The 15,339-nt window shown below is 49.0% G+C and overlaps 1 protein-coding gene across 1 annotated transcript in view; it reads right to left on the minus strand.

Annotated features, from left to right (window-relative positions):
• Nucleotides 1-2,264, minus strand: part of CRIP1 (cysteine rich protein 1) — a 41,374-nt gene extending 39,110 nt beyond the window's left edge. The window contains exon 1 of the mRNA XM_069208849.1: nt 2,108-2,264. Coding sequence (XP_069064950.1) covers nt 2,108-2,147 — 40 coding nt within the window. The 5' untranslated portion in view covers nt 2,148-2,264. The remainder of the gene's footprint in view (nt 1-2,107) is intronic.
• Nucleotides 2,265-15,339: the final 13,075 nt, after the last annotated feature.

A 15,339-nucleotide genomic window follows, 5' to 3' on the forward strand; every position in this document is an offset into this window, starting at 1 on the left:
AATGCCAGGCAGTTCTAAATGAACATGCAATACCAAAGGCAGTGCCAGGCAAGTAACAAAATATTTCTGCCGGGGACAGGGCCATGCGCGTATCAAAAGAACACCTTCGGGAGCAGTGCCAGGATGCAATAGAGAATCACCCCAGGGGGGCAAGGGAGGTAACAGGACCCCTGGACAGCGCGTGCTCTTTCTCCTCCCAGGCACTGCTCCAATGTGTAAGTTACACTTTATTCAGCGCCAGCAAAGTAGCTGAAAGGCATGGAGTGCTCAAGAGAAGAGACACTTAGATAACAAAAGCAGAACACAGTGAAGCTCCATGTGGCACCTGGTGCCATACACGAATGCAATCAATGTCCAGGGGCAGTGCCCGATAGGTACCAGAAATACATTCAGAGTTCAAGTTCGGCGCACGCAGAATCTGCAAATCGCAAGAACAGTGCCCGATTGGTAGCAAAGAAATAAAACACAAGCAGGCCCAGGCGGTGCATGGCGGGTACCAAAACTGGGAGCACATGTAGCGCTTTGGGGCAGTGCCACGCGAGTAACAGTGGCAGAACACGAAAGACGGCGGTAGGCAGGTAGCAGAGGCGCTCGCAGCGTCCAAAGGCAGTGCCAGATAGATGACACAAGCACAGTATGTGCCCAGGGCAGAGACAGATAATAGCAAATGCAGAAAAACTTGTACGGGCCAGCGACAGTGCCGACCAGGATCACAGGGAGGGCCCCGAGAGTTGTCTTGGTGTTAACACAATACAACTGCACGTGCAGTGCCAGGGCACCTGCATTAAACGGTAGTGCCAGACATTTAAAATAAACATGCAGTGCCGTGGGGCTGCACCAGCCAGGAAAATAGAAACACATACAATGCCCAGGGACAGTGCCAGATATTCCGCAGAAACTTGCGCAGTACCAGACAGGAAGCAGGAACACATGCAGTGGCCATGGGCGGTACCCACTCTTTCCCAGAAACACATGCAGTGCTCAGAGGCAGTGCCAGCAAGGAAACTAAAACACATGCAGTGCCCAAAGCAGTGTCCAGAGGCAGGCCCGCGCAGGAAACAGAAACATTTGCAGTGCCATCCAGGACAGAAAAACACAAGCAGTGCCGAGGGACAGTGTCAGCGATGAAACAGAAACATGTGACATGCCCAGGGGCAGTGCCAGCGAGGAAAAGGCTACACATGCAGTAACAATGGGAAACGCCAACAAGGAAACAGAAACTGCAGTGCCTAGTGGCATTGACAGATAGGTGGCCCAGAATATGCACAATATAGGGACCGTAAAACCACGCAGTGCCAGTGGAACGCAGCTGGCAGCGGTACTCCGGCCGCAGTGCCAGCCAATAAACGGAAACAGGTGCATTAGCAGTATCCAGGGCCAGATGTTTAACAGAAACACACGCAGTGGCCAAACTGCAGTGCAACTCAGGGAACAGAAACACAAGCAGTGGCCAGAAGGGCAGTGCCACCCACAAAACAGAAACATAAGCAGCGCCCAGCGAGAGGCACATGAAGTGCCTAGCTGCAGTGCTAGATGAGTGACACTGGAACAGACACAATCCAGAGACCGTAAAGCCACGCAGTGCCGGTGGAACGGCAGCAGATATTAGTAGCTTGGGGCCCAGTGCCAGCCCGGCACGCGCTCCTCTCATCACCCCCTGCTACCTGTGCGCGAGGAGGCTGCCTGTCTGCGCGAGATTCAACCAGAGCTCTCAGGTGGGAGCTGAGAAGACCCCTTATCGAAGTACACCTCCTTGCACGCGCTCCTCCCATCACTCCCTGCTACCTGTGCGCGAGGAGGCGGCCTGCCTGCGCGAGATTCAGCCAGAGCTCTCAGGTGGGAGCTGAGAAGACCCCTTATCGAAGTACACCTCCTTGCACGCGCTCCTCCCATCACTCCCTGCTACCTGTGCGCGAAGAGGCGGCCTGCCTGCGCGAGATTCAGCCGGAGCTCTCAGGTGGGAGCTGAGAGAAGACCCCTTATCGAAGTACACCTCCTTGCACGCGCTCCTCCCATCACTCCCTGCTACCTTTCCGCGAGGAGGCGGCCTGCCTGCGCGAGGTTCAGCCAGAGCTCTCAGGTGGGAGCTGAGAGAAGACCCCCTTACCGAAGTACACCTCCTTGGTACAGTTCGGGCACTTGGGCATGCTGGCGCGCGGCGGGGTCTGGTGTCAGGCTGCGAGGACGGGCTCCGGCTCGGCACCTCCCTCTGTCTCTGAGACTGAGCCCTCGCAGAGCCCGCGCGTCCTCTTGTACACAGGGTGCGGCGGGGTGGGGCGGTGAGGCGGGACAGTACCCCCCGGGGACGAGGGGGAGGCGAAGCCTCTGGAACTGCATCTGTTAAGCACCAAAGCAAGAATGAAACGGTTAGTAAAAACCACAGCGGATGAAACAACACAATGCCAGAGCAATGGAAACATGCAAAAATTAAATAAATTCCGGAGTAAGTAGTTCAGCGAGATCAATCAATGTAATAAAATACAGAAATGGAAATGAAGCCAGGAGAAGCGAAGTAAAATCATTCCTAGAAATACCCCACATGAAGGGGTACACAGCCAAAATAAAGTGACTTAAATAATGAAATAAAGGAAAAGTATACCAAACAGCGGAAAATGGATACACGTTAAGATCAATAGAATAAAATGCAGAAAAAAAGAAAGAAAAAGTGGAAAGAAAGCCAAAGCAACAATTGAGCACTGAAATAAAACCCAGAAAAGAAAATGTAGCCACAAAAATGGAATAAAACCGGAGCGTGGTATTTTTTTACAACGTGCCAAACCCCTTTTGTAATTTGGAAAAGTATTTTGTTACTAATTCTAAATCATAAATAGGAGAGGAGTGAAAGAGGGCCACACCCTTTATGGCGAATTCGAAATGTTGTGTATCAATGACGTGTGGACACAAATCTGGTCACAAGCCATTGATCAGCTAATGTCATCCAAGTTGGGGTTTTAGCTTCTACACAAACAGGAAGTTGTCCCTTTAGAATCATTTTGGAAAGCCTTGTGGAGAGCAGCCAGCGGTCCATAGGGTACCACTGCACGATCTCCTGATCTCTTCCTCGGTGCCAACCTTTATTTTTAAAAGTAGCAGCTACCCCTTTAACCACTTCGCTGCCAGGCCTTTTCCCCCTCCTGTGCCAGGCCTTTTTTTGCCTATTTGGGGCAGTTCGCGCTTAGGCCCTCATAACTTTTTGTCCACATAAGCTAACCAAGCCAAATTTGCGTCCTTTTTTTCCAACATCCTAGGGATTCTAAAGGTACCCAGACTTTGTGGGTTCCCCTGAAGGAGGCCAAGAAATTGGCCAAAATACAGTGAAAATTTCGTTTTTTTCAAAAAAATTGGAAAAAGGGGCTGGAGAAGAAGGCTTGTGGTTTTTCCCCTGAAAATGGCATCAACAAAGGGTTTGCGGTGCTAAACTCAGCAGCTTCCCAGCTTTCAGGAACAGGCAGACTTGAATCCGAAAACCCAATTTTCCAACACAATTTTGGCATTTTACTGGGACATACCCCATTTGTACAATTTTTTGTGCTTTCAGCCTCCTTCCAGTCAGTGACCGGAATGGTCATGAAACCAATGCTGGATCCCAGAAACCTAAACATTTCTGAAAAGTAGACAAAATTCTGAATTCAGCAAGGGGTCATTTGTGTAGATCCTACAAGGGTTTCCTACAGAAAATAACAGCTGAAAAAGAAAAATATTGAAATTGAGGTGAAAAAAACATCAATTTTTCTCTACTTTTTACTCTGTAACTTTTCCCTGCAATGTCAGATTATCGAAAGCAATATACCGTTACGTCTGCTGGACTCCTCTGGTTGCGGGGATATATAGGGTTTGTAGGTTCATCAAGAACCCGAGGAACCCAGAGCCAATAAATGAGCTGCACCCTGCAGTGCGTTTTCATTCTATACCGGGTATACAGTAATTCATTTGCTGAAATATAAGGAGTAAAAAATAGCTATCAAGAAAACCTTTGCATTTCCAAAAAGGGCACAAGATAAGGTGTTGAGGAGCAGTGGTTATTTGCACATCTCTGAATTCCGGGGTGACCATAGTAGCACGTGAATTACATGGAATTTCTCAAATAGATGTCTTTTTTACACACACCCCTATATTTGGAAGGAATAAATGTAGAGAAAGACAAGGGGCAATAACACTTGTTTTGCTATTCTATGTTCCCCCAAGTCTCCCGATAAAAATGATACCTCACTTGTTTGGGTAGGCCTAGCGCCCGCGACAGGATATGCCCCAAAACACAACGTGGACACATCACAGAAAACATAGCTGTTTTTAGCAAAGTGACTACCTGTAGATTTTGGCCTCTAGCTCAGCCGCCACCTAGGGAAACCTACCAAACCTGTGCATTTCTGAAAACTAGAGACCTAGGGGAATCCAAGGAGGGGTGACTTGTGTGGCTCGGACCAGGTTCTGTTACCCAGAATCCTTTGCAAACCTCAAAATTTGGCTAAAAAAACACATGTTCCTCACATTTCTGTGGCAGAAAGTTCTGGAATCTGAGAGGAGCGACAAATTTCCTTCCACCCAGCATTCCCCCACGTCTCCCGATAAAAATGATACCTCACTTGTGTGGGTAGGCCTAGCGCCCGCGACAGGATATGCCCCAAAACACAACCTGGACACATCACAGAAAACAGAGCTGTTTTTAGCAAAGTGACTACCTGTAGATTTTGGCCTCTAGCTCAGCCGCCACCTAGGGAAACCTACCAAACCTGTGCATTTCTGAAAACTAGAGACCTAGGGGAATCCAAGGAGGGGTGACTTGTGTGGCTCGGACCAGGTTCGGTTACCCAGAATCCTTTGCAAACCTCAAAATTTGGCTAAAAAAACACATGTTCCTCACATTTCTGTGGCAGAAAGTTCTGGAATCTGAGAGGAGCCACAAATTTCCTTCCACCTAGCGTTCCCCCATGTCTCCCGATAAAAATGATACCTCACTTGTGTGGGTAGGCCTAGCGCCCGCGACAGGATATGCCCCAAAACACAACGTGGACATATCACAGAAAACAGAGCTGTTTTTAGCAAAGTGACTACCTGTAGATTTTGGCCTCTAGCTCAGCCGCCACCTAGGGAAACCTACCAAACCTGTGCATTTCTGAAAACTAGAGACCTAGGGGGATCCAAGGAGGGGTGACTTGCGGGGCTCGGACCAGGTTCTGTTACCCAGAATCCTTTGCAAACCTCAAAATTTGGCTAAAAAAACACATGTTCCTCACATTTCTGTGGCAGAAAGTTCTGGAATCTGAGAAGAGCCACAAATTTCCTTCCACCCAGCGTTTCCCCACATCTCCCGATAAAAATGATACCTCACTTGTGTGGGTAGGCCTAGCGCCCGCGACAGGATATGCCCCAAAACACAACGTGGACATATCACAGAAAACAGAGCTGTTTTTAGCAAAGTGACTACCTGTAGATTTTGGCCTCTAGCTCAGCCGCCACCTAGGGAAACCTACCAAACCTATGCATTTCTGAAAACTAGAGACCTAGGGGAATCCAAGGAGGGGTGACTTGTGTGGCTCGGACCAGGTTCTGTTACCCAGAATCCTTTGCAAACCTCAAAATTTGGCTAAAAAAACACATGTTCCTCACATTTCTGTGGCAGAAAGTTCTGGAATCTGAGAGGAGCCACAAATTTCCTTCCACCTAGCGTTCCCCCACGTCTCCCGATAAAAATGATACCTCACTTGTGTGGGTAGGCCTAGCGCCCGCGACAGGATATGCCCCAAAACACAACGTGGACATATCACAGAAAACAGAGCTGTTTTTAGCAAAGTGACTACCTGTAGATTTTGGCCTCTAGCTCAGCCGCCACCTAGGGAAACCTACCAAACCTACCAAACCTGTGCATTTCTGAAAACTAGAGACCTAGGGGGATCCAAGGAGGGGTGACTTGCGGGGCTCGGACCAGGTTCTGTTAACCAGAATCCTTTGCAAACCTCAAAATTTGGCTAAAAAAAACACATGTTCCTCACATTTCTGTGGCAGAAAGTTCTGGAATCTGAGAAGAGCCACAAATTTCCTTCCACCCAGCGTTCCCCCACGTCTCCCGATAAAAATGATACCTCACTTGTGTGGGTAGGCCTTGCGCCCGCGACAGGATATGCCCCAAAACACAACGTGGACATATCACAGAAAACAGAGCTGTTTTTAGCAAAGTGACTACCTGTAGATTTTGGCCTCTAGCTCAGCCGCCACCTAGGGAAACCTACCAAACCTATGCATTTCTGAAAACTAGAGACCTAGGGGAATCCAAGGAGGGGTGACTTGTGTGGCTCGGACCAGGTTCTGTTACCCAGAATCCTTTGCAAACCTCAAAATTTGGCTAAAAAAACACATGTTCCTCACATTTCTGTGGCAGAAAGTTCTGGAATCTGAGAGGAGCCACAAATTTCCTTCTACCTAGCGTTCCCCCACGTCTCCGATAAAAATGATACCTCACTTGTGTGGGTAGGCCTAGCGCCCGCGACAGGATATGCCCCAAAACACAACGTGGACATATCACAGAAAACAGAGCTGTTTTTAGCAAAGTGACTACCTGTAGATTTTGGCCTCTAGCTCAGCCGGCACCTAGGGAAACCTACCAAACCTGTGCATTTCTGAAAACTAGAGACCTAGGGGAATCCAAGGAGGGGTGACTTGCGGGGCTCGGACCAGGTTCTGTTACCCAGAATCCTTTGCAAACCTCAAAATTTGGCTAAAAAAACACATGTCCCTCACATTTCTGTGGCAGAAAGTTCTGGAATCTGAGAGGAGCTACAAATTTCCTTCCACCCAGCGTTCCCCCAAGTCTCCCGATAAAAATGATACCTCACTTGCGTGGGTAGGCCTAGCGCCGGCGACAGGAAACACCCCAAAGCGCAACGTGGACACATCCTAAATTTTGGAAAAAAACAGAGGTGTTTTTTGCGAAGTGCCTACCTGTAGATTTTGGCCTCTAGCTCAGCCGGCACCTAGGGAAACCTACCAAACCTGTGCATTTCTGAAAACTAGAGACCTAGGGGAATCCAAGGAGGGGTGACTTGCGGGGCTCGGACCAGGTTCTGTTACCCAGAATCCTTTGCAAACCTCAAAATTTGGCTAAAAATACACGTTACTCACATTTCTGTGGCAGAAAGTTCTGGAATCTGAGAGGAGCCACAAATTTCCTTCTACCCAGCGTTCCCCCAAGTCTCCCGATAAAAATGATACATCACTTGTGTGGGTATGACTAGCGCCCACGAAAGGAAAGGGCCCAAAACACAACGTGGACACATCACATTTTTTTATAAAAAGCATGCCTACCTGTGGATTTTGGCCTGTAGCTCAGCCGACACCTGAGGAAACCTAGCAAACCAGTGCATTTTTGAAAACTAGAAACCCAGGGGAATCCAAGATGGGGTGACTTGCGGGGCTCTGACCAGGTTATGTTACCCAGAATCCTTTGCAAACATCAAAATTTGGCCCAAAAAACACTTTTTCCTCTCATTTCGGTGACAGAAAGTTCTGGAATCTGAGAGGAGCCACAAATTTCCTTCCAACCAGCGTTCCCCTAAGTCTCTCGATAAAAATGGTACATCACTTCTGTGGGTAGGCCTAGCGCCCACAAAAGGAAATGGCCCAAAACACAACGTGGACACAACATATTTTTTCACAGAAAACAGAGGTGTTTTTTGCAAGGTGCCTACCTGTGGTGTTTGGCCTGTAGCTCAGCCGGCCCCAGGGGGGGGGGGCAGAAATGCCCTAAAATAAATTTGCCCCCCCAACCCCCACCCTCCCCCGCCGGGAGCGACCCTTGCCTACGGGGTCGCTCCCCCTGCGTGACATTGGCACCAAAAAACAAATCCCCGGTGCCTAGTGGTTTCTGCCCCCTTGGGGGCAGGTTGACCTAAACTCAGCCAATCTGCCCCCAAGGGGGGCAGAAATGGCCTAAATACAATTTGTCCCCCAGGGGAGCGACTTTTGCCTGATGGGTCGCTCCCCATCTCTAAAAAAAAAAAACCAAAAAAAAAAAACCACACAAAAAAAAAATTGCCCTGGTGCCTAGAGTGTTCTGCCCCCCCCCCCCCGGGGGCAGTTCGGCCTAATAATAGGCCGATCTGTCCCCCGGGGGGGCAGAAATGGCCTAAAATAAATTTGCCCCCCCAACCCCCCCCCCCCCCCCCGGGAGCGACCCTTGCCTACGGGGTCGCTCCCCCTGCGTGACATTGGCGCCAAAAAACAAATCCCCGGTGCCTAGTGGTTTCTGCCCCCTTGGGGGCAGATTGACCTAAAATTGGCCAATCTGCCCCCAGGGGGGCAGAAATGGTCTAAATACAATTTGCCCCCCCAGGGGAGCGACCCTTGCCTGATGGGTCGCTCCCCATCTCTAAAAAAAGAAACAACAAAAAAAAAAAACACAAAGAAAAATTGCCCTGGTGCCTAGAGTGTTCTGCCCCCCCACCCCCCGGGGGGCAGTTCGGCCTAATAATAGGCCGATCTGTCCCCCGGGGGGGCAGAAATGGCCTAAACTAAATTTGCCCCCCCCCCCCCCCCCCCCCCCCGGGAGCGACCCTTGCCTACGGGGTCGCTCCCCCTGCGTGACATTGGCGCCAAAAAACAAATCCCCGGTGCCTAGTGGTTTCTGCCCCCTTGGGGGGCAGATTGACCTAAAATTGGCCAATCTTCCCCCAGGGGGGCAGAAATGGTCTAAATACAATTTGCCCCCCCAGGGGAGCGACCCTTGCCTGATGGGTCGCTCCCCATCTCTAAAAAAAGAAACAACAAAAAAAAAAAACACAAAAAAAAAATTGCCCTGGCGCCTAGAGTGTTCTGCCCCCCCCCCCCCGGGGGCAGTTCGGCCTAATAATAGGCCGATCTGTCCCCCGGGGCGGCAGAAATGGCCTAAAATAAATTTGCCCCCCCAACCCCCACCCCCGCCCCCCGGGAGCGACCCTTGCCTACGGGGTCGCTCCCCCTGCGTGACATTGGCGCCAAAAAACAAATCCCCGGTGCCTAGTGGTTTCTGCCCCCTTGGGGGCAGATTGACCTAAAATCGGCCAATCTGCCCCCAGGGGGGCAGAAATGGTCTAAATACAATTTGCCCCCCAGGGGAGCGACCCTTGCCTGATGGGTCGCTCCCCATCTCTAAAAAAAAGAAAGAACAAAAAAAAAAAACACAAAAAAAAAATTTGCCCTGGCGCCTAGAGGTTTCTTCCCCCCCTGGGGGCAGATCGGCCTAATAATAGACCGATCTGCCCCCAGGGGGGGCAGAAATGGCCTAAAATAAATTGCCCTCCCCCCCAGGGAGCGACCCTTGCCTAAGGGGTCGCTCCCTTTGCGTGAAATTCACGCAAAGAAAAAACTCCCTGGTGTCTAATGGTTTCTACCCCCCTTGGGGGCAGATTGGCCTCATCAAAATAGGCCAATCTGCCCCCAAGGGAGGCAGAAATGGCCAAAATATAATTTTCCCCCAAGGGGAGCGACCCTTGCCTAAGGGGTCGCTCCCCACCAAAAAAAAAAAAAAAATGAAACCAAAAAAAAAAAATGGTCCCTTGTGCCTAGAGGTTTCTGCCCCCCCTGGGGGCAGATCGGCCTAATAGTAGGCCGATCTGCCCCCAGGGGGGGCAGAAAAGGCCTTCCCGAAAATATGCCCCCCCTGGGAGCGACCCTTGCCCAAGGGGTCGCTCCCTTTTGTCAATTGCAAAGAAAAAAAAAAAATCCCTGGTGTCTAGTGGGGTTTCAAAAGCCGGATTGCAAGCAATCCGGCTTTTGAAACCCTCGGAGGGACTTCAAAGGGAAGGAAATACTTTTCCTTCCCTTTGAAGCCCCTCCGGGCCTCCCAAGTGATTGAAAAAGAAATGCTTTTGCATTTCTTTTTCAATCGCGCTGGAAGCAGAGCTTCCAGCGCGACTAGGGAGGCCCCTGTGACAAATCAGCGCGCGCTCGCGTGCTGACGTCACAGGGGGGGGTGGGGGGGGTTGGGGGTGGAAGGGGAAGGGATTCCCCGGTCAGCCCTGACCTAGGGGGGTGGGGGGGCGTCCCTCGGGAGGAGCGCTAGCGCTTCTCCCGAGGGAAGCATTCAGGACGTAATGGTTACGTCCATGGCGCCACACGGGCGCTGCCATGGACGTAACCATTACGTCCGTGGCGGGGAAGGGGTTAAAGGGCAATGGTGCTTTTTAATAACACACAGGCTGACGTCCAGAGAATGAGAGAACAAGGACGGAAGTCTGCTGACCTCACAGGCCTCCAACAGTGCATTCGCACTGTAAGGTGTTGCAACTTGCATCCTGTATCATTCATTGTAATTGTATTTAAATAGCGCTTACTACTCCTGACAAGGCATCGAAGCGCTTTTCGGTGAGTAGCACACTACTCCGGAACGCAAGAGGAATTAGTGGTGGATTAGTACAGGGAAATATTAGTAAAGTATTAGTATTAGTCTGCGTTAATTTGAGCAGAGGCTATGTGAGTTTGTTAGATGGATTGACTAGAGTAATGGAGGGATAGAGGAGGAAAGAATCTAGAAGTGTTAATTGGGAGTTTATAGAAATAGGGTGAGGCTTATTAATAATAATGAGTTAGGGGGTTTTCCTTCCTTCTACGAGTGTCCATTTTGCTATACAAAGCAGAATGAAAGGCACTCACACACCAGGCGGTGTGCAATACGGACAAGCTGGTTTGCAAACTGCCTTTGTACTCCTGCAGATTTAGGCGCAAGTCAGGTAGATCAGTGGGCCCGAGTGTTATCTTCCAGGTGGCAACTGATGGTAAGAGATGGACAAGCACATGGTGCTCCGGCAAAAGAACCAAAGTTGTATTTATTTATTTGTAGTCTTTTGCCAAGCACTGTGTAGTCTCAGAGCGCTCACAGAGGGGATGCAAGGAAGGGAGAGTAGAGAGTAACTCAGCATGAAAGCATCCACTCAGTACTTTGGTTGAGGCTGCTGGTAGGAGCTGATCTTCCTGTAAGTAAAGGGGCTATGTCAAAGCCTTGGGATGAGCATACCATGAAGACATTACATTTCTCTTGGATGTTGAGGCACATTTCCAGTCGTAGGCATCTGATTAGCTACTCATGGGCAATACCTTATCGCGGTCACACTATTTTAGGAACACAGCCACACATGGGCCAAAGCATGGACCTTGATACTTTCAGAACTGTATATCATGATCAGGGTTGGAAAGTTTCCATAATTTACAGGGATGGCTATACATATTATGAACCTTTCTGAAGCATCAGTGGATTAGATTTGGATCAGCTCTGAGTTGCTGTTCGCAATAAATTTCCAGAGGGTGTTAGATCACGGTCATTTTCTCAGGTTAAGCCTAAAAAAGACCTTTGATTTGGCTAGAGCAACACATTTGGGGAAGATTAATGTGCATTCAGTTTTGAAAATGCAGTAGGGTTTCTTAAATCTACCCACATTCTTAAATCACTAGATTGATTATAAGTGGGAAATACAGGATGTCAAAAGACATTTGGGATGGCAACAAGGCAAGCAGGGAGTACTGGGCCTTAGCCACCGTGATTGTTCCATCCTACTATAGTGCTGCAAACTAGGCCGAGTACAATCACTACCACACCGGACGCTCAGGGTAAGGAGGTCGAGCAGTCTAAGGTGTCTCGGAGAGATAGCATGGGGCACAGAGACCGAGAACACAGCAGTCATACAAGAGGCACAATAAGTGAATGTCCAGCCCAGCGAAAGGAGCACCCTAGTCACACCAAAATGTAATGCGGTACATAAAGAAGTAACACTTCTAGGATGCACACTAGGGGGGCTACAGGGTTCCCTACACTGAGAAACAGAAAATCTTAGAATTAAGTGTAGGTGCAGGCTCACTACGGTAAATGCGGATCAGCTTTCCTCTAATCAGCGATCCATAGATCAATCTGAAAGATTTAGCTCGGAATTTCTTAAATGCAGTTTGCATTTGTTCCACAAAAAGATCTGTTTATCTGATTCACAGTCAGATTCTTTCAGGCATTGGTATTACCTGATCATGGCGCATATCTGGATCTTCCAAGCACAGGAATTGAGCTGTTATCTGCACAGGGCAAGCAGTCACACTTGTGGTTACCAGGGCTTATCTCAGCAGCCTGCTTCCTTCTCTTCATCCTGTGTTGATGACAGCAACTTGGTGAAGGTACTCTGGACACGACTCCAGCACACACAGTGGAGAATCCTTCCCTCTGTTTTGGTGCCAAGGTAAGGTCCTGAGGCATAGAGTAGGCAGAGTTCACACAGGACCTCTTCTTCCTCGGTGGCGCTCTCAGAAATGGGCACTTAGATAAACCATCATTGACTAACTTGTCCTGTAGTTGGGAAGGGAGGTCAAGATACCCTTGGGTTGATGCAAGTTGAACCCAGACACATTCCCTTGGCAAACTGCTTCTTCTGGGCCACTCTTCTCCCAAACATTGTGGCTGGGCTTCTCCTCCCTATGAGCAGTCAGCAACAGGAGAAAAATGTACTCCAGTTTCAGCAGGCAGGCAGCCTTCAGGCCTCAGACATTTTCTCCACCAAGACATGCAGCTTTCTGGTGGTGTGTCCTCATCTCTGGTAGATTGGTTATCAGTATCCATAATATAAGACCCAGCTGGAAGTTCTTTGAATACTCTGCAGAATACCCCTGTCATTTATCAGTGACGCTGCTTTGAACTGAAACCAGTTTGGGTGCATCTTTGATATAGTTTCTAGGTAAGGGATGTGGATCGATGGTCTATTATCATGCCTGGGTTTGGGCTGGTTGCTTTTCATAACTTCATCTTCTTTCTGCAGTGCTTACAATTCTTCGTGCAAACTGATGGCTGTCATAGAAGGTACTGGTTCCAAGCAGAAGTATCTGGGACACAAGCATAGACAGTATGAAGGTCTGCATCTGGCTGTCATTAGCCTTCCAGGATGGGCAGGTAGAGGAAGACAAATGGCCCAATCCTTGCCTAGAGGCTTCTCTCCCTCTCCCTCTAACAACTGACTCTGCTGACCCACCTTAATTTCCCTTCCATTACCCAAATGGTAATGCTCCAGACAGAATTATTAGCAATCGCTAGCTAAATAGGTCACATCAAATTTCTAATGGCAGCCATGTCTTCTTCCCACCAAAGTTCACTGTTTTAAGCTACAGCCTCCGTCTCAGGAATGTAGGCAGTACACTGCCACTGTCTGGGGAAGCTGTATCAACACCTCCACTTTGTGCCGTGATAAACCAATCAATCAATCAATCAGAGCATTTGTAAAGCGCACTACTCACCATGAGGGTCTCAAGGCGCTGCGGGGAGAGGGGGGCTGCTACTGCCCGAACAGCCATGTCTTGAGATGTCTCCTGAAGGTAAGTAGGTCCTGTGTCTGAAGCAGGTGGGTGGGAAGGGTGTTCCACAGCTGGGCGGTGAGGTGGGAGAACGATCTGCCACCGGCGGTCGTTCTGTGGATGCGTGGGACGGTGGTGAGGGAAAGGTCGGCGGAGTGAAGCTGTCGGGTCGGGGTGTAGAAGGAGAGCCGTCTGTTGAGGTATTCTGGTCCGGTTTTGTGCAGTGCCTTGTGAATGTGGGTGAGGAGCTTGAACGTGGTTCTCTTGTTGACAGGGAGCCAGTGTAGGTCTCTCAGGTGGGCTGTGATGTGGCAGTGGTGGGGGAATGTCCAGGATGAGGCATGCAGAGGTGTTCTGCAGCCTTTTCTGGAGCTTGGCCATGGTTCCCGTGTAGAGGGCATTGCCATAGTCCAATTTGATGCTTACAAGGGCTTGAGTGACTGTCCTTCTGGTCTCAGTGGGGATCCATTTGTAAATCTTCTGAAGCATGCAGAGGGTGTTGAAGCAGGAGGAGGAGATGGCGTTGACTTGCTGGGTCATTGATAGTGAAGAGTCAAGGATGAATCCCAGGTTGTGTGTGTGGTCGGTGGGTGCTGGTGCAGTTCCCAAAGTGGCAGGCCACCAGGAGTTGTCCCATGCGGAGGGGGTGGAGCCAAAGATGAGGACCTCGGTCTTTTCGGAATTCAGGTTCAGGCAGCTGTTCTTCATCCATTCGGCGATGACCTTCATTCCTTCGTTGAGGTTCAGCGACAATCCAAAGTGGATTCCACTGGCATTCACACACTATCAACTAGCATGAAGCCCTGCTAGCAGGCACCGTACACACGCCTACCATATACATGGGGATGTCAGCACAGGGCCTGGTCATGACACATGAGCAGAAATTACGCAAGCAGACTCTGTCTTGGAACAGGGAAGAAGGCCTTTACAAGTACTAAGGATTCAAAATTCATTGCACATTTCCCAGGGAGATGGTTAGTTAAGGTTTGCACTATTGGCACGCCCCACTAAACCTCAGAACCAGACTGTGGGCTTCAGGGCCAACATCAGAGCACACACAGGATTCCCTGTGTGCTGGCCCAAAAGTCAGATTAGCAGATTCACTTGCAGTTGACCAGCTCAGGGCAGAGGTGTCCATCCATTTACAATGCAGAAGACATTCCCATCCCAACAAAAGGGAAACCTATTCTAAGGGTTGCACATCCCAACTATACTATTTAGACACAACCCATCCAGTCAAACAACATACTCTTCAATTTGCCCCCTCAACAAGATGTGCACTTATCTGTCTCCATGCCTTATTGATTCCACGGCAATCTCTACCCGTATGAAATGTGTGGACCATTTTGACAACCAAAACCTGCACAAATCTCAAGTCTTTTCTCATTACTAAAAAGTACCATTTATCGTACCGGCCTATTCCAATACAATCCTATTATATAGCTTTAGGATTAAATTGGGTGTTTAGTTAATTCTGACTCAGAGGGCAGCAGGTGAGTGGCATGTGGTGTTGACAACACATTGCATTGTAAACTAGCTGTCTGTGGTGCGTGAGGGTGTGAAGTTGTTGATAAAGGTGTGTATTGTCTGTGTTTAACCAGAGAGCTGGAAAACATCAAGGTGATGTTTTAAATACAACATTGACCCATCATTTTACAAAAAACAAAGGTGCAGTAAACTGTAAGTAAAATATTTAGTTATACGTCATATCACATTATTATCTAATGTGATATATGGGATGAAGTATCCACAGCCATACAATATAATGATACTGCAAGTCACCAAGGAGTTCTGTGAACATAAAGATTAATGAGGCCAAAGGCTGGGTTTCTTTCTCAGGTCACAGATCTTCAAGTTGACTTGCAATATCCTTTTAATATACAGCAGAGGGTATTTTACTCCTCATAATACATGGTCACACCATCACCCTTCTCATAAATCACTAAGGGCCAGATGTAGCAAGCAGTTTTGCCCATTCTGTGTCTATGGGAAAATGTGTTTGTACATATGGCCCTAAATCCTTGGTGTCTTGTTCCTTCATACGAAGGA

Source organism: Pleurodeles waltl, chromosome 9, assembly GCF_031143425.1.
Source record: "Pleurodeles waltl isolate 20211129_DDA chromosome 9, aPleWal1.hap1.20221129, whole genome shotgun sequence".
NCBI classification, from domain to species: Eukaryota; Metazoa; Chordata; class Amphibia; order Caudata; family Salamandridae; genus Pleurodeles; species Pleurodeles waltl.